The following is a 27,890-nucleotide window of genomic DNA, read 5'->3' on the forward strand; positions in this document are numbered from 1 at the left end:
ACATTGTGACCGTGTTGAATAGGGGCATAATTGGAGGGAGGACAGTCATGTGCTCGGAAAGGAAACGTGTGAACATGTCCGATCAGTGTTAAGTTGGAAAACATTACTCTTTATGAAAACAGTCAACTCTGTACGTTACTTATTTCCGATAAAAGGGTAAATAGAGTGTCCGACCTGCAGTGATCTGGTCAAATCTGGAGCAAACCATGAAGCGAAAAGGCCAAAACAGGTTTGTTTACACACGTTATATTTTTACATTGATTTATAGTTGGGGTTGATTATGAATTAACTTCGTCATGTAATATAAGTCGATCAATCAGTGGGAGAAGCATGTATTTTAGACACAGTTTTCTGCAACCTAAAGCTTTGGATTGTGTGTGTGTGTGTGTGTGTGTGTGTGTGTGTGTGTGTGTGTGTGTGTGTGTGTGTGTGTGTGTGTGTGTGTGTGCGTGTGTTTGTTTCATATGGTCAAATGTTTCTTACTTCATTTTTTACTGATTTCAGAGTAAACATTTGGTTTATTATCTCATTACTCAGGTAGAAGTATAGATACTAGATTTTAAAAATACTCCTGTTGAAGTATCAACTCAAGTTTTTTACTCAAGTAAAAGTATAAAAGTACTGGTTTTAAAACTACTTAAAGTATAAAAGTAAAAGTAATGTAAGGGGGAAAAAAGCCATTAAGGACAAAAGCCATTGAAAATGAATGTATCTTAGTATAATGTAAATATATTAAAGAACCATATATGTGTATTATTGAGCACTAACATGTGTTTCAGAGAGCAGGAGATATGATGACTAGTTGCCTATAAGTATTGTAATGGTGCAAAAAGTCAAACTTCATGTTCATGTTATCATTTATCCTAACCTTTATTGGAATGTACATCCAAGTTTAGTTGCAAGAATCTGAGGGAACGGATGTAAGAACAAAACTGGACAAGAACATCTGAAACAACCACAACCAAATTCACTCTATCCGGATGGAGCAATTTAACTGGATAGTTTTATTTAAAGGCCGAAATGAAATAGAGTAACAAGGCTAAAAACTAAAATGTCATACATTCTGGATTCATTACAAATCAACTGAAATATTGCAAGCCTTTTATTATTTTAATATTGCTGATTATGCCTTACAGTTTAAGATTAAGATTCCCAGAATATTCTTATTTTCTGAGATAGGATATTTGAGTTTTCTTAAGCTGTAAGCCATGATCAGCAATATTAAAATAATAAAAGGCTTGCAATATTTCAGTTGATTTGTAATGAATCCAGAATGTATGACATTTTTGTTTTTGTAATTGCATTACAGAAAATCACAATATTCTAATTTCCTGAGACAGTCCTGTACATAAGTAATATTGCGTTTTAGTGAGGAAAACCATCTTCTATTTAGCAGCATCAGTGTTTCTATGAAGTGGATAAACCACTTGCACATCAGCTGTTGTTCCTACTGGTTTTTTGAGTGCTTGGACCGTCGTTACCCCGGTGTTTCTCTCCTCAGGGGAGCGTCGTCGTCCGGGCAACCGTCGGCTGACTATGTGGTGGGTCAGGTGTCGGGAAGTTTATTCCAGCAGAACTCTGCAGCCTCCGGATCTCTGTCAGGTTTATTCAGCAGCGCCGCTCCAGCTGCTCCGGTGCTGTTCCAGCCTGCTCCCAAGGTAAATCACCCACTCCTCCTCTGTGCTTAGTTAAGATACAAACCTGCACTTGTGAGCAAATGTTTAGGTGTATAAAGTGACCAACACCTCAAAAACAACAGCATAACACAATCCTGTCATTTGGTTTGGGACTGACTTAGTTTGAAAACATTCAGTCGGCACTCAGTCATTATTATTGTAGGGCTGTTCGATTAATCGATTTTAAATCGTAATTGCGATTATGTAATTAGAACGATGTTAAAACGTGAAAATCGTAAAATCGATTTTTTTTTTTTTTTTAATTTTCTTTTTTTTTTTTAACCTTGTCTTCACACATATTAATGATTGATACCATATTAATGATTGATGGAAATACCTCTCAATACCTGTGACAAGTGCCCCATGGGAGAGGCTCTTTAGTGTAGGAGGGGGCGTTGTAACATGCCACCGGACATCCCTCAAGCCAGATGCCGTAGACCGGCTCGCGTTCCTTGCAAAAAACTTGCAAATGTGAATAGCAAATGTAATGACTGACATTACACACCTCTACCTCCTTCATGGGTTGCATTATTATTTAGCATGCAAAGACACAGTTTAGTTTAATTAGAAAATGTCTTGTTTTATTTAATTGGAAATATAACTTACTGTATGTTTGCAAGTGCTGATTTTTTTTTTCAGAGATAAAACTTTATATTTTATTATATTTTTTAAAACTTTTTTTCAACTTATTTTACAGAGTTTTGCACTTTATTCATTCATTTTTGGTTTAATAAGAGCAACGTTTGCACTTAAAGCCCAATGGGGCAAATGTTCAATAAAAAAAACAGCATATTTGAAATCATTTCTTTGCCTTTTGTCAATTCACAAAATAATCGTAATCGAAAATCGGATTTTGAGAGAAAAAAATCGAGATTTTATTTTTGGGCAAAATCGAACAGCCCTATATTATTGGCAGAAAAATGGTTTACGATGATCCTACAACTCCATCTTTATTTCCATACACAACTTTAAATCATTTCCACTGACTGTTTATCAGTTATAGGATGTCAAAACCTTTTGTCTCATACTTTTTTGGTTTATCTGCAACAAATGTTTTTTAGCAACATAGGCCACAATAAATAACCACTTGGATTTAATTAAATAGTTTAACACCTCCCAATGGAAACGTGCTGCAGTGATTAATATGTTAAAGGAGCTTGAGGCCGGATTGTGGCAGGATTTATGAAAAGAATCCGTATACATTTTAAGTTTTCTAGTAATAATGTCAGATGAAGCGTTCCAAACCCAAAAGAATGATTCCTCTAGTGTATCTCTCCTTTGCCTTGAACAGGCTGTGTGCTGCAAAATGTGCTGCAATTCGGTCCCGAATTTCCCGCGCTGTCCTGTAGATGTGACGTCACATGACGCTGCATGCACGTTCTCCCCGTTCTCCCGTGCCGGCTTCACTGTTGGCTGCAGTACCCCCAACGGCCGTCGTGGTGAAGGGTGGCGCTAGAGAGTCTCATTTTTTAAAAGGAGCCTCATGCTCCTTTAAAGCAGCAACAGAAAGTTATTTAATTTGATCTGATGAAGTAAAAACTCAAAATCTTAACAAGGATATTTGTGTTATTTCTAGTTAAAATGTCTAATTTTTAGTCAAAAAATCTCATTACATTTAAAACGAGACTCATTACCAGAAAAATAACTTATTTGACAATTTTCACCTGTTTCAAGTTCATTTTCACTTAAAATAAGTAGAAAAAAATCTGCCAATGGAACAAGATTTATCTTCTCATTACAAACAAAACAATCTTGTTCCATTGGCAGATTTTTCTATTTATTTTAAGTGAAAATTTACTTGAAACTGGTTTAAATTGTCAAATAACAAGTTATTTTTCTGGTAATGACTCTTGTTTTAAGTGTAATGAGAGTTTTTGACTAAAAATGAGACATTTTAACTAGAAATAAGACAAATATTCTTGTTAAGATTTTGAGTTTTTGCAGTGTAAGCTAAAGGTGGTCCAACAAAGTACTTTAGTGCGAGACTTTTCCTTTTTGTTTTGCCCTGGCAGTGTAGTTTCCTTTTCTATTATTTACAGACTATCTAATAATAGTTTAATTGTTTAATTAGGATCCCCATTAGCTACAGCATGACTGCAGCTATTCTTCCTGGTGTCCGCCAACATTTTAAAATAATACAGTACTAAACATAACATAATAAAAGCAAACCAAATAAATTTCCACTAGATAAAGAGAATATCAAATAAAATAATACTCTGCAAAAAAAACATTTCACAAAATGAAAACAGTGAAATGATAACGCAACACAAAACAAAAACACTGCACAGTTAAGAGTTCACCTGAGGTCGTTAAAAAGTCTGAAAAGCAGTCCACAATCTCATTTAATTTCTAGTCTAGAACTTTACAACTGATCTAATACAGAAAAAAAGAAAGAAAGAAATACATTCACCAACAGTCAGAACCAACTATGTTTCCATTTCCAGCCGTCAGACAATCAGTCTCAGCTGCTGCTTGTTCAAGTGATCTCTATTTCAATGTTCTATAATTGTTACTTATACTGATTCAAAAGATGTTGCTTAATAATGCTAGAAGTCTGATCTTTAATGGGAACTCCTCGCTCTGAACTCCTTAACCTGAACTCTCCACGGTGAAAACACACTTACAGACATCGGTGTAGTCGTGTCACCTGTTTAAGCAACAGCTCTTACGTTGGTTTCTGGAAAAGTGGGACAAAACAAATAGAGAGCACATCCTTTGAGGTTGCATGTACATTTGTATTTCTTTTTTTTTTATTTAATGCAGGTCGTTCCAAAGAGTGTAGAAACATCCAAGCAGCAGAAGGAAGGTCCGGGGGTCAGAGATGGAGCCGGTCAGCAGAAGAAGAAGAAAAAGCCGCTCAAAGAGAGATCAGAAGCGGACCTGAAGCTGGAGAACAGGTGACACCAGTGTTTCCACCTCTTCTTATTTTCTTTACATCACTGTTTTCCCTCCTCCACTCAAAAATAAAAGAATCATCAGTCGTCATCGTGTCCTCACCTTGACTTGGATTTCCTCTGTTTTAAATCCTGCATCCTTGTTTGTTTCGGCTGCTGGTTTCAGGGAAAGCGGTTTACAGACGGCTGACGATGACGAGCGAGGGCAGAACGTGTCGGGGAAGAAGAAGAGGAAGGCGTCAGAGTTGGGGAAAGAGCGCGATGCCGAGCACTGGGTGCTGAAGCGGCAGAGGCTGAGGGCCAGTAAAGTGGAGGAGGCCTCGAAGACAAAGAGGACTGTGTTCGTGGGAAACCTGCCCATCAGCTGCAACAAGAAGGTATTTATCTTTGTATTTACAGTCATTATAGCAAGAACATGGAGCAGCCAAAGAAGTGAGCGCGGTTGCTCTTACCAGCTGCCTCATGGAACTGAAATCACCTGCAGAAAAACATCTACTGTCGACGCTTCTGGTTTGTTTACGTGCAGTTAAATCGGCTGAAGTCTTAGCTTAGAGTTACTGGTTTAAAATCCTCTGACCAGTAAAACAAGCTTTAATAAACGTTTGCTGAGATAAAAGATAAAGTGAAGGTAAAATAGGGGCTGCAGAGTTTACTGGAAGGAGCTGAAGCAGCAGGATAAAACCCAACTTTGAATTGTAAGTAACGTTGACCCGATGCGTAGTTTCACATTCCTCTGAAATGAAGCGCGGATGTGGGAGAGAATCACTGGTTTACAACCAGGTTTTCTTGAGACGGATGAGGAAAGGAAAGGCCTGTTGAGTTGACTCAGTGCTTACTGTTAGAAATGAGTCGGAACAAAGCACAACCTTTACTGCCCAGGGGCCTCATTTATAAAAGAGTGCGTAGGATTCATACTAAAAGTTCACGTAAACCCAAAAGCCGAAAATGGCGGGCGCAAAAAAAATCTGGATTTATAAAACCGTGTGCACGCACACTTGCATGCAATGTTCGCTTTATAAATCACAGTCCAGCTGGAAGGTTGCGCAGCTGACTTCGCCTCATATCCCGCCCTCTACACGCCCACTTCATACCATAAATGAGCAATGCAAAGTAGTATTTGCATATAAATGAGCCTGCTGATGAGACTGCTAAAATTTGATGCTACATAAAAGCCAGACCAAAGAGATGAGTTTTTAGTCTACGTTTAAAAATGTCCACATTTCCAGCTCCTCTCAGATCCTCCGGCAGGCTGTTCCACAGTTTTGGAGCATCGTGGCTAAAAGCAGCATCACCAAATCTTTTGGAAACTCACATAATCTGAACAGTTCAAATTCCAGTTTGTGATCAGCTGATCTGAACAAGTTCAAGTTCTTTATTTGCAAATATGTTGCGTTCAGTTCCACGTTCTCACAGGAATGAACGCGTTCATTTGAACTGGTTCATGCACAACACTGGGTTTAACACCTCTGCTGGGGTGGCACATTTCTCCTGAAGCTCCATCCTCCCCCAGACACTATTTGTTTTAAAATATCTTTTTGAGATGTTTTTTAATTAAATTTTGGCTATTTTTGCTCAGAGAGTCAGTGCTGATGTGTAACTTGTTCCTCTCCAGACTCTGCGGACCATCTTCAGGGATAAAGGAGCCATTGAATCCATCCGCTTCCGCTCTGTGGTAAGACTGGAAATGAAGCACGTTCAGCTCAGCGTCGGGTAATCAGACCAGTTTGAGCTTCTCGTCTCTGGACGTCCCGCCCTATTCACGTGATTTACTCTGTTTCAACTCTGCAGATCAGAGAGGATCCCGCCATGTCTCGAAAAGTAGCAGCTATTACGTAAGTAGCCGTCAGACGCAGCAGGGCTGACAGTCACACTGCAAAAACTCCAAATCTTAACAAGAATATTTGTCTTATTTCTAGTTAAAATATCTAATTCTTCAAAATCAAAAACTCTCATTACACTTAAAACAAGAGTCATTACCAGAAAAATAACTTACTTGACAATTTTCACCTGTTTCAAGTAGATTTTCACTTAAAACAAGTAGAAAAAATCTGCCAATGGAACAAGATTTTTTCGCTTGTAATGAGAAGATAAATCTTGTTCCACTGGTAGATTTTTCTACTTGTTTCAAGTGAAAATCTACTTGAAACAGGTGAAAATTGTCAAATAACAAGTTATTTTTCTGGTAATGAGTCTTGTTTTAAGTGTAATAAGATTTTTTGACTAAAAATGAGACATTTTAACTAGAAATAAGACAAATATTCTTGTTAAGAATAGTTTTTGCAGCGCAGAAGGCTAGACTGCTAGTGCACCGTGGATGTTATTCCAAACGGAAATAAGGTTATTTTATTTATCTAAACAGAAATTAAGGGTACCAGAAAGCTGAAAGTCAGAATATTATTATTATTAATAGTATTATTTTGCATCTGTGTTTAATTGTTATGTCTTGACATGAATTCAGACTCAGCAGAATCTTCTTGCTAAACTAAATACCCACTGACCCGTTGTGCATATTAAACTTCTTTGCTCTTTGTAGACGCAAAAGTCACCCCCAGAGGCAAAGTATCAACGCATATGTGGTGTTTAAAGAGGAAGAGGGAGTCACCAAAGCTCTGGAGAGGTGCAGAACTCCTCACACGAACCTGAAACATCCAGTTTTTCAGCAGCAACAACAAACTGAGCATTTAAACGTGTCAATCCCTCCATCTGTCTGTCTACCAGGAACGGCCTGGAGGTCGAGAAGGACTTCCTCATCCGAGTGGACAGAGTGACCGACAGCTCATCGGTGAGTCTGCACACTTCACAGTCCACTTGTTTCCTGTACAAAGCTGCTGGCGTTTGCTGAGAGTCTCTCGTTGTCTTGCAGCACGATCACAAGCGCTCGGTGTTCGTGGGGAATCTGTCCTTCGGTGAGTGGCCGCGCAGAGCCGAGCACACGCTTCACCATGAACATGTTGTGGGTTTTATTTCGAGCCGCCTTGTTGTGTCTCCCATAGAAATAAACGACCTGGCTTTCCGGAGACACTTCGAGGCCTGCGGAGCGGTGGAGGCCGTGCGGCTGGTGCGAGACCCGACCTCCGGGCTGGGGAAGGGATTCGGCTACATCCTGTTTGAAGTACGGACCAGTCCAGTTTCATGGTTACACTGCAAAAACAAGAATATTTGTCTTATTTCTAGTTAAAATGTCTCATTTTTAGTAAAAAAAAAATCTCATTACACTTAAAACAAGACTCATCACTGGAAAAAACAACAATCACCTGTTTCAAGTAGATTTTCACTTAAAATAAGTAGAAAAAAATCTGCCAGTGGAACAAGATTTTTTTGCTTGTAATAAAAATATAAATCTTGTTCCACTGGCAGATTTTCTTACTTATTTCAAGTGAAAATTTACTTGAAACAGGTTAAAATATGTCAAATAAGTTATTTTTCTGGTAATGACTCTTGTTTTAAGTTGTAAGGTTTTGAGTTTTTGCAGTGTAAAAAAAATGTTCAATAGTCAGTGTGCCCAAATGTGTGGAAAGTATTGAAAATTCTGCAAATGTGTTTTTATAAAGTACTTAAATGGAAGTTTGCTGGTATATCCTCAGCTGTGGAACAAACTTCCTGTAGACCTGAGGTCTCAAACTGTCAGCTCCTTTAAATCAGGATAAAAACATTACTGTTTACTGAAGCTACTCTTAAATGAAATACTTACCTGCTGTACTCTACTGCCCTTATTTTTTAACAACTCCTGCTTTTTATTATTTTACTTCTTTTCTTATAATTTTATTTGTTATTTAAGAGTACTCTTAAATTAAATATGATTTTTGAAAACCGTGCAAAGTTATGGATAAGCCCTGAATGCAGGAATTGTGACGTGGAATTGTCAAATTGGTTTGATTCACCGCACGTCTTTGTACATTTTGACCGTATAGAAACGTAATTCTTGCCACTGTAAGAATGAGATGTACCTGCTGTACTCTACTGCCCTTACTTTTTAACAACTTGTGCTTTTTATTATTTTTTATCATTTTATTTTATTTTTTTACCGTTTAATTGCGTCTTGCAACTTTTAATGTTGATGCAAAGCACTTTGAATAACCTTGTGTTGAATTGTGCTGTACAAATATGTCTATATTTTCAATGTTTTTCTGTGTAACTCCTGCAGAACGCTGACTCGGTGCAGCTGGCGCTGGAGATGGACGGGTCACAGCTGGAAGGGCGGGCCGTCCGCGTGAAGAGGTCGGTAAAGAAGGAGAAGCAGAAGAGTAAGCCAGAAGGCAAAGGACCCCCAAATAAAGCGTCTAAGAAGCTGGCGAAGGGCCCGGGAGGGGAGCGGGGGGCCGGCCGGGGAGGAGGGTTCAAACCCCCCAAGAAGTTCGCCGGAAATCGCCAGAAGGCAAAAGGCAAAAGTTCCTCCTCGTTTAAAGGAGAGATGGTGGATCCCAGCAAAAAGACAAAAAAGAAAGGTCTGAAGAAGAAATTCAAGCCAAGGAAGAGGGATCTCAAATGAACTCTGAGGACATATTCATCGTTTTGACCAGAACAAACTGGTATTTCTGGTTCTTCTGACCGAAAGTCTGCAAAAACCCTGAGCTCTGAACGCACCGTTGTCATGGCAACGCTGTTCATCAGCGTTGCTTCAGATCTCTTGTTCAGCCTCAACCCGTCTGTGTTCAGGTAGTTCACCCGGCTAAAGTGATACATCTGCTGTTCTGGAGAACATTACACAAATACATTTCTTTTTATTGAAACACGTCTTGTGGTCTACACTTTTTCACCAGCAAACAAAAGTGGGGGGAGAGTTTCTTGTTTGGTGGGTTTTTTCTTTTTTCTAAACGTTCTAGGTAACAGCGTAAGCAGTAAATGGCCGGGTTTCCCAGATCCAACCTCTCTTAAGGATTTAAGAGAGGTTCAAAGAAGGTTTGAACTAAGAGAGAACCCTAAGATACGGGTGTTTCCCAGATGACTTCTTAACACCGTTCTTTAGTTTCGCTCTTTCAGACGCTCTTTGGAGCAGCTGTCCGGTTCTGAAACCAAATGAATCGATGCCAGGCAAATCGATCACCGATCACTATCAGCGCATTTTCACACGCAGCACTGCTGCCTAACGCACTAATTCACTGCTGCCTGTGCGTTATAATGAAAAATTAAGATGATAAATATAATTCAATTACCCTTTTTCATCCAAACGGTGCGTTACTCCGTTATTTCTGGCTACAGTGAGGCTTTTTTTCCCCACACGCAGAAACCGGGAGGAAACGGGGTGGGCGTTTGTGTGCATTCAAAAACATGAGCCAAGAGAAGGCGAGTTTCGCAAATCGCAACGTGGAATTACAGCAATCCCTGGTTTTTCGCAGGGGTTATGTTCCAAAAAGAACCCGTGATAAGTGAAATTCTTTTTACAATTATAGAGGGCTTCAGATTGCAGAGATCATCCCCGCCTCGCACGTATTCCTCCTCTTCTGAATGATGCTGCATCCCGACTCGCGCTGTATACAGCGCGAGTCGGCAGGTGGGTTTTTTCAAGAGAAGAAAATAGTTATGGGTCGTTGTCTTCGCTCTTTTTTCTTCTGGGCAAAAAGATTCTTTAATATAAACCGACACCATTGATTATATTTGAGACTGTAATGAACGATTCATCAAAGGATCTCGTTCTTCAGCTGCTGCTTCCCTGTCATCACATAGGTGCGCTCGGGCTCGGGCACGGCGCAGGTGTCACGGCTGCCTGACAGCCCGGTCCGACACGTCCAGGGGACTGAAGTGCTGACGCACGAATGCGTTCATAAAAACAGTTCTGCTTCGCGCACGGCGATGCGGTTGATTTGCAGCGAGAACATGCTGTATAGCAGCCAAATTATCAAATAAATGATATTCATGATGATCGTTTTATTTGTGCGTAAAGCATAAAGCATATACAGGAACACACTTGTTATTCCTTATTTTTCTTTTTTTTCCCCCTTTGCTGTCACCAATAAATGCTAAACAATATAAATCTAAAGTATAAAATAGATCAAAATTTGTGCGGGGTGCATTGTTTTAATATCTCATTGCTTGGTGTGATATTGATTTGCCTGACGCGGCTGGATCTGTGAGTCTTTGTTCACTAAGATGGTTGGAAAGACTGGGTCAGCAGCATCTTTCATTTCCTTCTTAATGAAAGAGATACTTAAGCTAAGAGCGACTCTGGGAAACGCGATTTTCTTTCACAGGCTCCTTAAGAAGGTTTGAAAGAAGTCTTTCGCTGTTAAGAACTACTTAACTGATCTGGGAAACCCGGCCAATGTCGGTTCATGTGACTCACCATGGAAACCAGGGCTGGGGATCGATACAAATGTCAAGAATCGATTCGATTCATATTCTTAAGATTCAGAATCGATTATCAAGATTTGATTTGATCCAATTCAATTCCGATATTGATTTGGGTTAGTGTTATTACAACTGTTTTTTCAGCTGTTTCATGAATGATATGACTGTAGTTCTGCAACATATTAATACTAGTATTATATTGAGATTCAACAGCAAGTATTGCAGCTAATGATGCTGTAAGGACCAATCAGCTCCCAGAATGCTGATAGAACTGAAACAGAAACATCGTGGGTCAGAATTACCCAACAGTAAACAGGAACTATGAAATCATTTTTATTTTTTCCCACATTCCTTTTTTATTTTTTCCATTTTTGGTTTTTAATTTTTGAAAGCCTCACCTTTTATAAAACCTATTCCCCGGCTCCATAAACCACCTACAGCGCAAAGATGGCACTACAATTCACACACCCCTGTTATTCAATGGGAAGCACAACGGTATAAATTGTGTCCCATTTTCAGCTGCCCTGATCCGTCTAACGGGATCCAGCCCCCTCGTCACTTCTCCTTTAACTTTCCTCTCGCTCTCGTGTTCTGTCGCCTTCTGACAGCAGACTAGGAGAGTGAGGACAACAATACAAGCCTAACTCCAATTCAATTCAATTTTATTTATATAGCGTCTTAATACAACAGATGTTGTCTCTAGGATCTTTCCAGAGATCCAGAACATGAACATAAACATAAACATAAACCCCCGAGCAATTATTATATAAACAATGGCAGGTAAAAACTCCCATAGTGGGAGAAAAGCCTTAAGCCAAACAGTGGCAAGAAAAACTCCCCTTTAGGAGGGAAGAAACCTCGAGCAGGACCAGGCCCATAGGGGGGGACCCTCCTGCCGAAGGCCAGACTGGGGGAGTCGGGGACTTCAGCAGCACAGCAGGCAGGTGGAAGCAGCAATGGGATGACCAGAGGGGGGGGGGACCGCAGGCCAGCACGCAGCTCCCGAGGCTCCGGCCTGCAAACATACACAAAAGAGAAAAAAGGGGGGCCGGCACAAGAAACTACAGCAGCGATGGACAAAAACGATAGCTATGAGATATTTATAATAAATAAAAATGGTAATGGAGAAGAGAGGCAGGGAAAAGGAGAGGAGAAGAAGGGTGAGAGGCACCGCCCAGCGGATCATGTCGGTGCCCCCCTGCAGCAGAGACCTATAGCAGCATATCTACCATGAAGCTATGTTTGAGACTATTATAGTCTTGTTCTATAGCTGCAACTATGACTACTGACTCTAACACACTAGAGTTTACACTACCTAGAGATTTACCAACATCAGCTAGAGGTTTACTAAACACTAACTATAGGCTTTACTAAACAGAAAGGGTTTTAGTTTAGTTTTAAAGGTGGAGGTGGTCACAGCCTCCTTAACCCAGATTGGAAGTTGGTTCCATAGTAATGGTGCCTGATAGCAGAAGCCCGCCCTCCAAATCTACATTTAGATACTCTAGGAACTACGAGTAAACCTGCACTCTGAGAGCGGAGAGCTCTGCCAGGAACATAAGGCACTATCAGGTCTTGTAAATACTGCGGAGCTAAGCCGTTTTGGGCTTTATATGCAAGTAATAAAATTTTTAATTGGATTCTGGACTCCAAAAATCAAAGGCAGAGTCATGTTAATTAAAACAATTATTTGACCAAAGCAACAATGCAAATCTCAAACTCTTTTTATTCACAACTTCCAATATAAAAAGGGGGAATGTTCCATCTTTGAATTTCGCTTAATAAAGTATATATATATATATATATATATATATATATATATATATATATATATATATATATATATATATATATATATATATATAAAATAAAGTATCTATTTATCTTAAGAAAAATACTGAATTTTGATTTGATGGCAGCAAAAACCCCAAAAAAGAAGCTGGAAAAGTAATGCGTTACTGAGAAGGAACGCTTTTTCAGGAACATCTTGGAGCTAATAGGATTAACTGGCAGAAGGTCTGGAGATAAGAGCAGCATTTTAAAGAGCAAGAGTCTCCGTGGTAAAGATGGGCAGAGGTTCACAACCCTTCTTCAAACTGTCAAACCTTTTCCTGTAGCGTCCAGGTCCTCGGCCCTCAGGTGGCACTGCAGTAAACACAGACGGGATTCTGGTACGGACATTCCTGCAGTCTCAAATGCACTTCTGGAAATCCCTAAGAATACAGTTTACTGCACCAGCACACATGCAAAACATCCCAGTCAATATATGACCGAGATGACAAATGCTGCCACCTTATTTGACTGGAAACCAGAGGTGTCAAGTAAAGAAGTACAAATACTTTGTTACCTTACTTAAGTAGAAATTTTGGTTATCTATACTTCACTGGAGTAATTATTTTTCAGACGACTTTTTACTTTTACTCCTTACATTTTCACGCAATTATCTGTACTTTTTACTCCTTACATTTTAAAAACAGCCTCGTTACTCTATTTCATTTTGGCCTTTAAATAAAAACTATCCAGTTAAATTGCTCCATCCGGATAGAGTGAATTTGGTTGTGGTTGTTTCAGATGTTCTTGTCCAGTTTTGTTCTTACATCCGTTCCCTCAGATTCCTGCAACTAAACTTGGATGTACATTCCAATAAAGGTTAGGATAAATGATAACATGCCTCTGAAGTTTGACTTTTTGCACCATTACAATACTTATAGGCAACTATCATCATATCTGCTGCTCTCTGAAACACATGTTAATGCTCAATAGTACACATACATGGTTCTTTAATATATTTACATTATACTAACATACATTCATTTTCAATGGCTTTTGTCCTTAATGGCTTTTTTCCCCCTTACATTACTTTTACTTTTATACTTTAAGTAGTTTTGAAACCAGTACGTTTATACTTTTACTTGAGTAAAAAACTTGAGTTGATACTTCAACTTCTAAAGGAGTATTTTAAAACTCTAGTATCTATACTTCTACCTGAGTAATGAATGTGAATACTGAAGACACCTCTGCTGGAAACTCATTTAAAAAGCACTGAGGTGAAGTAGAAATCTCTCCTGAGGTCAGACCGATCTACATTTGGAAAACAGAACTGCTTCCTCTGGAGGAGAGAGGAGTCTCCGGGGAGACGCTTCTAAACGTTACTCCCAATTAGTGTAATTTCCAAGTAAGGCCTTTAGAAAGACGAGGCTGACCCTCGTAATGGATCCATGACGACAGCATTGCTTCATAGTTGAAGAGTCCGGGTCCCGACCCGTCACCAGTGGAGAACAGAAACAAGAACCAGCTCAACGTGGACCAGGGACTGGTAACGGACTCACATCCTGGATCAGACCAACAAGGAACTAGTGTTGTTTTTGATTCAATTTTAGTTTTAGTTTAGTCTTTGGGTCAAGCTATCATTTTAGTTTTTTTTATTTTAGTCACGTTCATTCTCCTTTTAGTCGTGTCAAGTTTCAGTCGACTAAAAGTCTGAGCATTTTAGTCTTATTTTAGTCAGAATTGTCCAGGACCATTTTAGTCTCGTTTTACTCAGATTGTATTTAGCCAAACCCATTTTACAATTCAAAGGTTATCTTATTATTATATTATTGTTACCTTATAGACTCAAGAATACATTAATTCCAGATACAGAAGACTCTAATTTGAGTTTACAACATATTTATTTTTCCGCATTTCTCCCCATCTTGTTCTTTTTCGATGGTTTTCTTTTCCACGTCTATGTAGGAAAGTGGATCCAAAGACTCAACTGGTTTAAAGACTAAACCAGAGAAAACTACTTAAAACATGGATCTTTGGTAGAACATTTCGTCTTGTTTTGGTCAACGAAAATGAAGACACATTTTAGCAGAGTTTTTATTTTGTAATCTACATTTTAGTCTGGCTACAATATTGCATTATATATTTAATTATCCTTATCGTAACATGACCAGCATTTTCGTTGCGTCTCGTTTTCCTCAGGTGATAAAGGTTCGTTGACGATGATATTTAGTCATAATTTACATTGACGAAAGCAGCTTTAAATGGGACCACACTCCTGCTCCGTTAGCAGCCTGTTGGAAGAGAAGCTTTGCTTTGTTTTAGACCTGCCCCTAAAAGGATCTTATTCTAACTGATGCTTTTAGTTGAGTAGTTAAGTCTCCGTCTCTTAAGCCCCGGCATCCTGCTGATCCTCTTCTCACCTAATTCTTCAGATTTGTTGGGATTTTCTCACCACAGACGTGAACCAAAGGCGGATTGAAACCAACAACTTGAGACGGTTCATTGTTTTACGGGACAAACAAATCTTGTGAGATTGTCAAAGCAGGACTGTGGAAAATGTTTGTTGTTTTGTATACGCTGACGTAAGTTTCCATCAATTAATTGATGCTGCAGTTTCTGATCATTTTTCCGGTTTCCTTCCTCAGATTACAAACAGATCCTTCCTAATAGTCAAGCTTCCTTTTACTGGAGCCGACACAAACACACCACATTTAAATCAAGACAACCAAGTAACTTTTCCCCTTTTTTTATTTTTTTTCCAAAGAGGGTGATCCTCTTGAAACTGAAATTAACATTACTTTTAAAAAGAACTGTTTCCAAGTCTAGACTGAAAAGAAAAGACAACCGATAGCATAACAATAAATACTCAGAACATTTCCAAGCAGACAGAAGACTGGTTTCTTCACCTCTACTACTGATATCATGACGACGAGGGTTTGGAACGATCAGGTCACGGAGGAAACCTGCGTTTGATACCGTCAGGATGTGTGTCGCCCCACCCCGAAGAAACATTCAACAAAACACAGTCCAGTTGATTCAGACATCCATCCTTTTACTGATGGAGAAATAGGGTCAAGCTTTGCATGTTTTTGTATTTTTATGAACTTATGATCATTGTACCATGATCAACTTTACTCCCAATACCCCAAATGGATGACAAAAGTTTAAAACAGACAAGGATAAACCCGCAATAAAAAAACGAAGTCCCTTGGCTATGCTTGTTGTGGGAAGTGACATCAGCTGGGGCGATGGAGGCGGAGGGGCTGGCAGGTTGTGATGGAAAGAGACGGTCCACATGAGGAAGAGGATGAGGAAGATGGATGGAGCCTCCTCTCGGTCCACTCCTTACTCTATATCGTCCTCACTTAGACTCTGTGCACTCACGATGCGCTGCAGGAGAAAACAGAAGGAACCAGGGCGATTAGTAGAGTGATAACTACATAGAATCACATCATGTCACTATAGAGGGGACGCATTGATGTCACTTTCCCACTGGACGACTGGCACTGAGTGGCAAAAACAGCTGCAACTAGTAGGGGAAACTGTGGAAAAGACGGGATAACAGCCGATTATGGGCTTAAATTAAAGGCAGTTGGACTTGACAGTGACCTGTACGGTTATAGACATGTATCCGTATCCGCCCCATGCAGCTGCTGAGATACGTCCACGTCGCCGCCATATTGGATGTTCAAGACTGCGCTGTAAACTAATACAAGTAAATGGACTTATTTTCATAAAGCGCCTTTCTACAAAGAAATGTACGTTTTACGTCTCATTTATTCATTCACACACGCACTAATATACTTGGGAAACAGTTAGGCACAAATAATATATCTAATTTTCTCAGATGGCAAAAATAAGAACTTTATTGATCCCACATAGGAGTAATTCATGTTATATCAGCTATAGAGAACAAGGTAGTGCCAAAAAACAATATATATCCCCCCTCACAAAAATAAGAAAAATAGAGAAACATATTTTCTCATCAAAAAAACAAATTTAACATTTTTCAAGTAACAAAATAACATATTTGAACCATTTTTCAATTTTTTTCAGTTATTTTATTGTCTGAAAAATGGTTCAAATATGTTATTTGAAAAATTTAAAACATGCTTTGTTGATGAGAAAATGTGTTTCTCTATTTTTTTTATTTTTGTGAGGGGGGATATATATTGTTTTTCGGCACTACCTTGTTCTCTATAGCTGATGTAACATGAATTACTCCTATGTGGGATCGATAAAGTTCTTATTTTTGCCATCTGAGAAAATTAAATATATTATATTTGGTGCTTAACTGTTTCCCAAGTATATTAGTGCGTGTGTGAATGAATAAATGACACCTAAAACGTACATTTCTTTGTAGAAAGGCGCTTTATGAAAATAAGTCCATTTACGTGGATTAGTTTTAGTTTTAGTATTATTATTAGTTTACAGCGCAGTCTTGAACATCCAATATGGCGGATCGTTGACGTATCGCAGCAGCGAGCAAAACCACTCGATGGGGCGTCTACGTATAGATGTCTGTGCGTACAGTTACCAAGAACCAGTGGTCCATGGACATTAATATTTGGCCATGAATCCAGTTTCCTGATATTTATATGTACTTCATTTCTACACCGGGGAAATACACGAAGCAAAGCTTGAAGGCATGCAAAAGTCTTGATGCTTGGTCGGACTTCAAGGCAGGATTTGTTGTAGAAATTAAAGTGATGAGGACACGGAACTTTATGATTTGACCGTTTAACGTTAGCTACCCAAAAATCCAACATTACTTGATACAAAATGGGAACCACAAATCCACGTTTCACTGGAATCCAGTTGTTTCTGTGAATTGCAGAGATCCATTTGTCTCTCTTAAGCTTATTTTTCGGCAGTCTGTAAAACTATAACTCTGATTTCTTGCTAAATCTATGAGTACAGTCGATCGCGCAACAGCTCTTTCCCATTTTAGATGTTTTTTAAGTTGCTCAAACTGAAAGTCTACGCTGACACTCAGTCTTTCTGACACTCAGTGGGCGTAACCCGCTGTGAAGTGGCATCTGTGACGTCATGCGCGTTATTCCCTCTCTAAAAGCAGGATTTGGTGATGCTGGTCTGTCCTACCTGACTGATGCTGGGCAGCTTGGTGAGCAGCATCTGGAAGACGGGTGGAGGCAGCGTCTGCTGCAGCACCTGCAGCAGCTGCTGGGGCTGACCGCACACGGCGATGGCGTTGGTCAGGTGGTCCACACCCTTCTCATAGTCTCCTGTACACGAGCACACCACTCAAACTGTTATTCATGGAAACATTATTCTTTTCATGTCCAGCTGCTGCCGCCAGTGATGAAATGAAAACATGCCAATATTCAGCGCAGTTCTATTTTACTGGATATTAAACTATGATCGTCACTTGATTTATTCATTTCACAAGAATTTCTGAACAATCTCTCTTTTCAGAATACGCCAGTACTTTGTGTGGGGTGTTAGTATCGTTAGTATCGTGGTGCGCTGGGGGAGGTTACCTTGAGCCAGAAGCTCCTCTCCCAGCTGGATCTCCTCCAGGAAGAACTTCTGCACCGCCTCTGCGTCCTTCAGGTCTGGGAGCTGCAACACAACCAATGTTCAGCCACAGGAGTCTTTTTTTTGTCATCAAATGTTTTTATTTATATTTCATTCTTTTTATTATAAACGGTGGCATCCACAATGATGTCAAACAAACATACACATATTTTCACCCCCTTCCAAACCCACCCCTTGGATCTAAGCATTCGATGAAAACAATTAATAAGGAAAAAAAAAAGATAATACAACAATAAAAAAAAAAGAAGAGGACAAAAAAAAAACAAAGGCAAAACATAATATCAAAAGCTGGACAAGGATAGCTGCAACAAGGTAGTCTTTCTTTCAAGTTTGGATTTAATTTGATCTGCTGCCATATGCCAAAATAAAATATTTTTTTGTTTTGCATTCTGGATTCAGGTCATAGATATTTCCAAATAGATAATATCAAGAAAAGTCAAATACCAATGGGAGATGTTAAGCATGGTTAGGTTAAGGTGGTTTCCATCTTACTGCAATGATCTTTGTTGCTGCCGTTAGGCCAGCAAGCAGCCACAGGAGTCTTATCTGGCTTCTCTAGAGTTTCTGTAGTTGTACAATGATTACTTTAAATAAAACAATGAGTTTAGAAATAAAAAGTGAGCTTTATATCAGTATGTAAATGAAATCAAATCTACCGCCAACTGAAGCGAATAAACAACCGTTTTGTGAAAATGTTGAGTTCGTTTGGGAAGCATCAACTCCGAGTTTTCAGACAGATGTTGTTGACATAAGGCCGTCTTAGCGGGTTTTAAAACACGATCATCATCAGTACAGGTGGATCACGGCACCCCGTAACCCCGCACCATAATCATTTTCTGTCTTTCCTTAAACCCGTCCCATTTGAAGCAAACTTTTCCCTGGCTGAGACACATTTCCTCTGAATGGCTATGAAAACGTAAACTAAGCCGTGTCATCAGACGTTGAGGCGAATTGTGATGGATTTGATTAACAGAAAAGAAAGTGTAGTGACGATCAAAACTAACTAAAAAGAACTAACAAGCGTTCCTCAAAACCTGTTTACATGTAGGCACTGTGACATCATCTTTGCATGAGAACTGACTTTCCACTTTTCATTAACAAAATGTACAAAATAAAAACAAAACATGCAAGCATACGGAGCCCGGCAAGGACCAGTGGGTAAAAAGAAAATAAAGCCGATAAAAATCTGTGTGAACGGTTTACTAAATTGTGCTCTGTTTTTGTAATCCGTGCGCGTGGCTTGTCAGGGGAGGCAGATGAGGCCATGACTCACGCGTCATCAGGGAAATAAAGAATGTAAAATGTTATATTTATCCAGCGAATTGCACTATAAAGTTATTTTCCATCTAAATTCACCAGTTTTAAAGTATTTTGTTCCCCACTGCACTTACCTCGCCTGGTTCACACCTGCAAGGTTAGTGCAGTGGATCCATTGTCATATGTAAACTTAACGCAGTGTCATCTTTTAATCAGCGCACGTCACAGCAGTGTGACTGTATAGAGGTGTTGAGCCTGAATTAAGGTTCTGCGTTAAACCAACGCAGAGTCTACGCCACTGCCGTGACGCCGTCGTGAACCCGCCGTGAACCCGCCGTGAACCCTTCGGACTTCTCCGTCACTCCATTTCGCCGCGGTGCAAATAAAAAAAAAAAAAAAAAAAAAAATCACACACGAAGAAAAGAGCGCTGAAAGTTCACTACTGCTTCAATCACGAACCAGAACCGGAAATGCATTGCTACCAAGCGAACCAATAACAGCCCTCTCGGTCTGCGTTTGGTCTGCGTCACGTAGTTACATTTTTTGGAAGGTGCACGATTTAACGCAGAACCAGAATTCAGCCTTTACACTGAGAAAAAACATTAAACTAACATCACCTGCTTTTGGCCACGAAACTTTACACGTTTGATCTCGGTGTAACATATCTACAGGACTGTCTCAGAAAATTAGAATATTGTGATAAAAGTTCTTTATTTTCTGTAATGCAATTAAAAAAACCAAAAAGTCATACATTCTGGATTCATTACAAATCAACTGAAATATTGGAAGCCTTTTATTATTTTAATATTGCTGATTATGGCTTACAGTTTAAGATTAAGATTCCCAGAATATTCTAATTTTTGGAGATAGGATATTTGAGTTTTCTTAAACTGTAAACCATGATCAGCAATATTAAAATAATAAAAGGCTTGCAATATTTCAGTTGATTTGTAATGAATCCAGAATGTATGACATTTTAGTTTTTTTAATTGCATTTCAGAAAATCACAATATTCAAATTTTCTGAGACAGTCCTGTATACAGTCCTAGGTGAGGGCTGTGCGTCTCAGGTGATGTCCATGAGCAAGCAGGCGCTCTACTTGCACATCCATCCAACCCCTCAGGGCACCAGCATTCCTCCTCCAGCAGGACTACAGTCTGCTACGCTGCAAGAGGCTGTTTAAAAACCTCATGAACTCCTCCGGCGCTACAAGATCAGGCGGAATGCGGTGTAGACGTTAAATCTGTAAAAACCCTGTTGTGCAACCCGTGTTCCTGGTATTCATCCTGAAATTCCCCCTTGGTCTTAATGTTATGCCTAATCCATGCAGAGTGTGTGTGTTCACCTTTGCCAGGCCTTCCCTCTCTTTGGCCACGACCTGCTTTCTTCTCCCTGTGACAAAAAGACAAAACAAACGTCAAATACAGAGTTCAAATTGTAAACTTTTACTTTGGTATGAACCTTCCTGTAAAGTCAACTAAAAGCCAACATATATATGCCATATAATATCATTCAGCAGTAGGGCTGCAACAACGAATTGATAAAAATCGATTATTAAAAGCGTTGGCAATGAATTCCATTATCGATTCGTTGTGTCGCGCGATTATTACGTCACTCACTAAGTCGCGGAGCTGAAGTTGAGGAGCTTGTGCTTTACCAGCTCAAAGCAGGTATTTCGCCCGGACTACATTTAATGCGGCACAACGCGCTGACGCACGTAAAAGAATAAGAAAGAGGGCGTGGATTTGTTTGGTTTTTGTAACATGCCGTGCTCAGGCATATATATATATATATATATATATATATATATATATATATATATATATATATATATATATATATATATATATATATATATATATATATATATAATGTGCTCAGGCAGTCTGCAATGGCCCAGACGGGAGACACATGTAGCTCAGTGCTTAACTTTTATTTTTAATCCACGCTATATTCCTGTGGTGCGTTCTCCTATATGTTCCCCCTCTAACCCGGTACATACATAGGTTCCTCTAAACATCTGTTCCTGCTACAGTTTTAACTAGAAGAAAATGTGCTCCAATACAGCAGGGCTCATCATTTTATTTTGAACACTGCCAAAACTCAAAATCTTATAAAGACTTTAACTTAAAACTTAACTAGAACTTAAAATGTGCTTGACACAAATGAAAGTTCAATTGAAACACGTGGGAACAACAGCTAACCTTTTAAGTTATGTGTGTTATCAGGTGTAATGGCATTTTTAGGTTAAAAATAAGAAAACTTCTTGGTAAGATCCTTAGTTTTTTGAGTGAAGGCAGTGAGAGAACAAATTGTAATGTTCAAACAAATCCTGTTTCTGATTTGTATTTTTCTTTATTTTTTATAATTTATTTATTGTTCTGACAGCTCAGGTCCCATTTAAACAAAGTATACCTCTTTTGTGCACTTTATTTTTATATATTTGGCAGATGTAAAGCATACATGTGTACGTTTTCTGTGTTAGTCCATTTAGTTTGTTTTTTTTAATCAATACTTTAAAAGCTCAGGGATGTTCAAGGAGCAACCTGTTTGTGAACTTTCTGAAGATTATCTGCACTGTGAATTTGCACTGTCAGTTCTGTTTTCGAATAAATGGTTGGAATTTAATGCTTTTTTTTTTTTATCCGATTCATCGATTAATCGAAAAAATAATAGACAGATTAATCGATTATTAAAACAATCGTTTTGCATTCAGCATCTCGCTTCATCGTCACTTTTCCTGGGGAAGGTCATGTTAGCGATCATCAAAACACGTCAGGCATAGGAAACCACTTCAAAGAAACCAATCCTTCTGAGACGAGAGAACCTGAATAGAGTCCCGTCCTGTACGGTGTAGTGGGTTTAACCGCACGCCCTCTGACCCCAGTAAAAGGGTTACTGTGATAATCGGCAGTTGGATAGATGCCCAGGAGGCTGGAGGAAATGTGCTTACTGTAGTGCTAACGGCTTTGTGAATGATTCTGGGCCGAGGTCACGTCAGTCACCTCAGCAGAGAGTAAATAGTGCTGTTTGTTGTGACGGCAGAAGGAGGCGTGTGCAGCAACACACACAGTTTAACAATACGGTAGGAGATGACGCCTCTACTAGTGACCAGCTAGTGATGGAGGGTTACAGTCCAGTCAGTCCAGACTGGTTGGATAAAGCTGGGTGCAAATCATTTCGGAAATGTGAGAAAATAACATTAACATTTAGGGCTGGGCGATATGGCCTTTTATTAATATCTCGATATTTTTAGGCCATGTCACGATACACGATATATATCTTGATTTTTGCCTTAGCCTTGAATTAACACTTTGATGCCTACAATCACACCAGTATGATGATTCTATATGTCTACATTAAAACATTCTTCATACTGCATTAATATATGCTCATTTTAAACTTTCATGCAAAAAGGGGGAATAAGTCAAATTTACCAAAACTGTATTTATGAAACAGTTACTAAGCAGTGAGTGGCACAAACATAAAAAGTGTCATTTCAAAACAGAAAGTGCAGGTTGCATCTCTGACTCCCCGTCTGAAGAACATCTGTAAGAACATGTTCTGGTCCTGGTTTTACCAGGACGAGCGGCTCTGAGCAGGAGGGGCGAGAGAGTGAGAAAAGCCTGTAATTTAATGCCCGCGGCTAAAAGCAAATGCGTGACAATGTATACTCGAATATTCATGATAGTCATTTTGTACATCGCACAGAGTAGAAGCCGAGATACCACGAGTATACTCGATATATTGCCCAGCCCTATTAACATTTAGTTAGATAGAAAAAGAAAATACAGCACAACTCTTCTGGAGAAAAATCTCTCATTAAAATGTCATTATTCCTACTTGCCCTTTTTAGGACAGTAAGACTGTGACATTTGTTAATGTTATAAAGAAACATTTGTACAATCTGGCCAGCTTCTCTTTACCACCTCAGGTCTGCTCATCCCAGCAAAGATCTGACACAGCTCCTCTGTGGACACCGTTTATTCAACCCCAGGTGCTGTTAACATGTGTAACACTAAACTAAAACCGGTGTTCTGCCAATTTCTGCTGCTTTGCCAAAAAATGCTACCTAATGGTTTTCTACCTTTGTAAGAGCTACAATTTTACTATGTTTTACTCCCTAAACCACTTCCTTTTCCCCCCAAGTGGTCCTTGTCTCTTGCCAGGCCGTCATTGTAAATAAGAATGTTCTTAATGACCTGTCTGGTTAAATAAAGGCCAATGACTGAATGAATATCAAATAAAGCCATAGAATTGTTTTGGTTTTTTTCCTCTTTAGCGTATAATGTTCACAAAGTGTAATGCTATTCATGTCATGGGTAGTGTATTTTGAAGGATCAAATACTCAACATCCCATATTATCCAGACAAAAAGAAAGTCCAGAGTGCTCAGAAGGTTCATCTAAATCAGGGGTGTCCAAAGTCGGTCCTCAAGGGCCGGTGTCCAGCAAATCAATTCAATTCAATTTTATTTATATAGCGTCTAATACAACAGAGTTGTCTCTAGACGCTTTCCAGAGACCCATACCCAGAACATGACCCCCGAGCAGTTATTACATAAACAATGGCAGGTAAAAACTCCCCTAGTGGGAGAAAAACCTTAAGCCAAACAGTGGCAAGGAAAAACTCCCCTTTAGGAGGGAAGAAACCTTGAGCAGGACCAGGCTCATCAGGGGGGACCCTCCTGCCGAGGGCCAGACTGGTGGGTCAGGGACGGCAACAGCACAGCAGGCAGGTGGAAGCAACAACGGGATGACCAGGGGTGGGGACCGCAGGCAGGTGGAAGCAGCAACGGGATGACCAGGGGTGCGGACCGCAGGCCAGCACGCAGCTCCTGAAGCTCCGGCCCAATCAGCAAGTCCCAGGTTGGGGTGCAGGGTCGGGGAAAGACTGCATGTTTTAGATGTCTCCTTGCTTCAACACACCTGATTCAAATTAACAGTCGTCACCAGCTTGCCATCAAGGTCTGGACAACTCTGTTGGTGACACAGCTACTTGTATCACGGTGTGCTGAAGCAGGGAAACATCTAAAACCTGCAGGACACCGGCCCTCGAGGACCCACTTTGGACACCCCTGATCTAAATCATGTGATGAAGGTGCTCTTTGGTGGGAAAAAGGATGTTAAAAAAGAAGAAAAATCCAAGGCACTCTTCTTCAAATATAAAAAGCCTTTACTTGAAATGGCTATTTCATGTAGAAGATAAAAAGTGGGTTACAGCCCACGTGTTTCGGTCACAGCCTTCCTCAGGGTGCAACACTCAACACATTGATTCTCCTTAAATGGGATGATTGAAATCACCTGGGCAGGTGGGAGGACAAATGTAAACAAGAGAAATAACAGATAATGACCAATAAATGGCTCCAGCAATTGTTAAACAATTAAATACTGGAAATAGGAGAAGAAAGAACACTATCTGTAATGAAAAAAAGTTACAAAAAAGGACTGAAATCAATGTCTTCATTTAAACCTGGATAGATAGTGGCTTTCATTTGGTAAATATAAAAAGGTCTCTCTCTGCAAAAGTTATTTGAGTCTGTCACCCCCTCTGTTTTTTTGAATACTTTTTAGGCCTTCACCCATAAGTGAATCTGGGTTGCTTCATGTGCTTCAAAAAAGTGCTTAGCCATTGGGTAAATCAAAATTTGCTTTTCTAATAGCATACTTATGCTCACATCCAGGGCTGGGCGATATATCGAGATTTTAATATATATCGATGTATTTTCAAACGCGGTATGGTACGAGACAATATCGTTTATATCAATATAGCTTATTTTAGGACAAATTGACTGTACATTAACGCTGACCCCTCGCGCTGGCAAAAAAATACCTTTGTGTGCTGAAACCTGACAGTGTTGACAGGTTAGTTTTCCTGGCACAAAATCTGTAAAATGTACAATAGTTGACTTGTTGTAATTATTTGAGATTTGCTCAAAGAGATGCAATATCTGTTTACATGTTTTATTTGAGATTTGAACAAATGTTTCGTTATTTGCACAACTGTCAACCTCAGTGGAAAAGTCTGCCTGTTACTGTCTACATTGTATTAATTGCACAATGTATTTTAATTTAATTGTTATGCAGGAAAGGGATATTTGTTTTATTTTATTCAAGAAGCATTTTTATTCTATATATGCAGGCAGTTTATTTTTGTTTAATTTGTTTTATACATTTTGATATTGTGCAGACCTAAAGGTACCTGTGTGACATTTGGCACGTGGCTTTGTATTAAAACAGTTTTATTTTTTTAAGGGTTTGCCTCTGAAAAAAATGAAACTAAAAGAGATTCTATGCTATAATGCTTTGGGGGAAACCCCAATTATGGCACAGAAAAAATATCGATATATATCGAGTATCGCCATTCAGCTAGAAAATATTGAGATATGACTTTTGGTCCATATTCCCCAGCCCTACTCACATCCCATATTATCGATTTAGCGTGGCAATCAAACTTTGAAAATCGACTGTGCGCATGCGCAGAACCACAAAGTACCATTTCTCGGCAGGTAGCAAATATTGTCAGAACACCTTCACAAATGTTACTGAACCCCCACGTGCTGATATTGCCGACCTGGTTACGTCATCGCGCTGATTTGACGGGTCTCTCCGTCACAACCAACGCCTGGCGTAAATGTACTGACAGTGGTACTAGAAAATCTGAGCGATGTTCACAGATTGGAGTTTAAAAGGGTGCATTAAGACTGTCCTTGAAGCGCATGTGCTTGTTTGGCCCACGGTTAGAGTCGGCACAGCTTCATGTCATGTAACCGAGAGGACGTTCATTGCCTCATAAGCCCCGTAGAGCCGCTAATACCACGGCTGTGCGAGGGCTGGCCCCTGATCGGACCTGGTCCTGGTCCCAGACCCGGTGGAGGTGGTGAGGAGGAGGAGGGTGAGGAAGAGGAGGTCAACACTCACGTTCCCGCAGCCTGTTCTTGAAGTTGGGGTCACTCCGTCTTTTCCTGTCAAAGTAGACGCAGTAGCCGACGAACAGAGCCCCGCACACGCCCGCGGCGATGGCACTCGTCCTCCCGCCCATCATAGCACAAGGACCGGACCGGGTTCTGAACGGTTGCGGGTTTATTTGAGGATTTGTGTTCCGCAGTTGGTCAACGTGAGGCGGCTAGCGGAGGCTCGGCGCTCAAGGACCCGGCAGGACCCCTGCTCTCCGGCAGACTGCACCCGGCGGAGAACGCCTGACCAGAAATACCATTGCAGCTAAAAAATAAATAAATAATAATCATTTATCGAGTTCTTTATGCAATACATTGTCATATATATATATAATTATTTTTATTTATTTAGTACATTCTTCAATGTATCAGTGATTTAAACACAAATGGTGATAGATGCAGCTCCGTATTGAATAGTCTGGTATGCTTTTCCATTGGGAGAGTCCTTGAGGAATAGGGATATTTATGAAGGTTTGCAATTCACTTATACAGGACTGTCTCAGAAAATTAGAATATTGTGATTTTCTGTAATGCAATTACAAAAACAAAAATGTCATACATTCTGGATTCATTACAAATTAACTGAATAATTGCATTTGTTTTTTTAATTGCATTACAGAAAATAAAGAACTTTATCACAATATTCTAATTTTCTGAGACAGTCCTGTAATTATTCTGAACCTGCCATAATCCTAAAAAAGCTAGTTAAAGTCTGAGAAAACAGTATTGTTCTCGCTCTCTAAAACTGTACCAAGAAAAAAATTACTAATCTTGTGTAAAATGATAACCAGTGGGTTGCCTAAATTTGATATATATTTTGATCAAAAGTGTGAGATGAAAATCTTATATGTAGTTTTGTATGTCATCTGCCTTAATTTCAGCAAAAAAGACTCAACCTCGTCAAATGTCACATTTTTCTGCCTGTCAGACTGATACTGTGTCACAAGGTCAAAGTGAAAGAAAAGGCTGCCCCTTTTGGGATTGTGGGTAAATCCCGCAGTGACTTCAGTCTGCCGCCAGGGGTCGCTGTTGCTCCAGCACAGTCTCCACAACGCAAACATCTCTTGAAAACACCAAGTTTCCATTCACTCACTCACTCTTTCTCTCAGTCACTCACACACACACGCACTCTTTCAGGCCACTGGTGTGCAGTCTACATCCTGTCAGATTGTGATATCTTGATATTATGGGGCCTGGTGGTGTTCAAGGTTTAAAAAGACAGCTGTGTGTAGTTGAATGAATGAACAGCACACAATTCTGGTATTTGTATGTATTTGTGCAGAAAAACCGTCTTACAGTCACTTAGGAGAGCAGGACCGATGAGGATCCTGTCGTACTGCAAAAACATGGCAGGGTAAGAATGTTTACAGTATTTCAGGTAACTGAAACCAACCTCTCCTCTCAAGTATGAAAGGTGCACAGTTCTAATGTACCAAAACCATACTCGAAAATGTTTCAGCTCACAATTTCTACAGGGCAATGATATTTTTTATTT

At 39.7% G+C, this 27,890-nt stretch overlaps 2 protein-coding genes across 2 annotated transcripts; one reads left to right on the forward strand and one right to left on the reverse strand.

Annotated features, from left to right (window-relative positions):
* Nucleotides 1–44: 44 nt before the first annotated feature.
* On the forward strand, nucleotides 45–9,300 carry rbm34 (RNA binding motif protein 34). Its single transcript, XM_061726362.1, has 11 exons — nucleotides 45–229; nucleotides 1,502–1,658; nucleotides 4,440–4,573; nucleotides 4,737–4,947; nucleotides 6,183–6,242; nucleotides 6,359–6,402; nucleotides 7,104–7,187; nucleotides 7,289–7,352; nucleotides 7,434–7,476; nucleotides 7,564–7,682; nucleotides 8,715–9,300. The coding sequence occupies exons 1-11, from the start codon at nucleotides 207–209 to the stop codon at nucleotides 9,057–9,059; spliced, it is 1,284 nt and encodes a 427-aa protein (XP_061582346.1). The 5' UTR covers nucleotides 45–206; the 3' UTR covers nucleotides 9,060–9,300.
* Nucleotides 9,301–15,355: 6,055 nt separating this feature from the next.
* tomm20b (translocase of outer mitochondrial membrane 20b) lies at nucleotides 15,356–26,600 on the reverse strand. Its single transcript, XM_061726526.1, has 5 exons — nucleotides 26,361–26,600; nucleotides 20,787–20,833; nucleotides 18,127–18,208; nucleotides 17,729–17,871; nucleotides 15,356–16,015 (listed from the first exon to the last, which is right to left on the reverse strand). Exons 1-5 carry the CDS (start codon nucleotides 26,482–26,484, stop codon nucleotides 15,971–15,973), a joined length of 441 nt encoding a protein of 146 aa, XP_061582510.1. The 5' UTR covers nucleotides 26,485–26,600; the 3' UTR covers nucleotides 15,356–15,970.
* Between the last annotated feature and the right edge of the window lie 1,290 nt (nucleotides 26,601–27,890).

This window comes from Cololabis saira, chromosome 1 (genome assembly GCF_033807715.1).
Source record: "Cololabis saira isolate AMF1-May2022 chromosome 1, fColSai1.1, whole genome shotgun sequence".
Lineage (NCBI taxonomy): Eukaryota > Metazoa > Chordata > Actinopteri > Beloniformes > Belonidae > Cololabis > Cololabis saira.

What these genes read in the sequence shown, in the direction of transcription:
- tomm20b (XM_061726526.1), bottom strand. Translation starts at nt 26,484, where the DNA reads ATGATGGGCGGGAGGACGAGTGCCATCGCCGCGGGCGTGTGCGGGGCT. An exon ending in AGAGGGAAGGCCTGGCAAAG is followed by an intron (nt 18,209 to 20,786) that starts GTGAACACACAC and finishes GTTGTGTTGCAG; the next exon opens with CTCCCAGACCTGAAGGACGC. An exon ending in AGCTGCCCAGCATCAGTCAG is followed by an intron (nt 16,016 to 17,728) that starts GTAGGACAGACC and finishes TTTCTCCTGCAG; the next exon opens with CGCATCGTGAGTGCACAGAG.
- rbm34 (XM_061726362.1), top strand. Translation starts at nt 207, where the DNA reads ATGAAGCGAAAAGGCCAAAACAG. An exon ending in CGAAAAGTAGCAGCTATTAC is followed by an intron (nt 6,403 to 7,103) that starts GTAAGTAGCCGT and finishes TGCTCTTTGTAG; the next exon opens with ACGCAAAAGTCACCCCCAGA. An exon ending in CGTGGGGAATCTGTCCTTCG is followed by an intron (nt 7,477 to 7,563) that starts GTGAGTGGCCGC and finishes TGTCTCCCATAG; the next exon opens with AAATAAACGACCTGGCTTTC.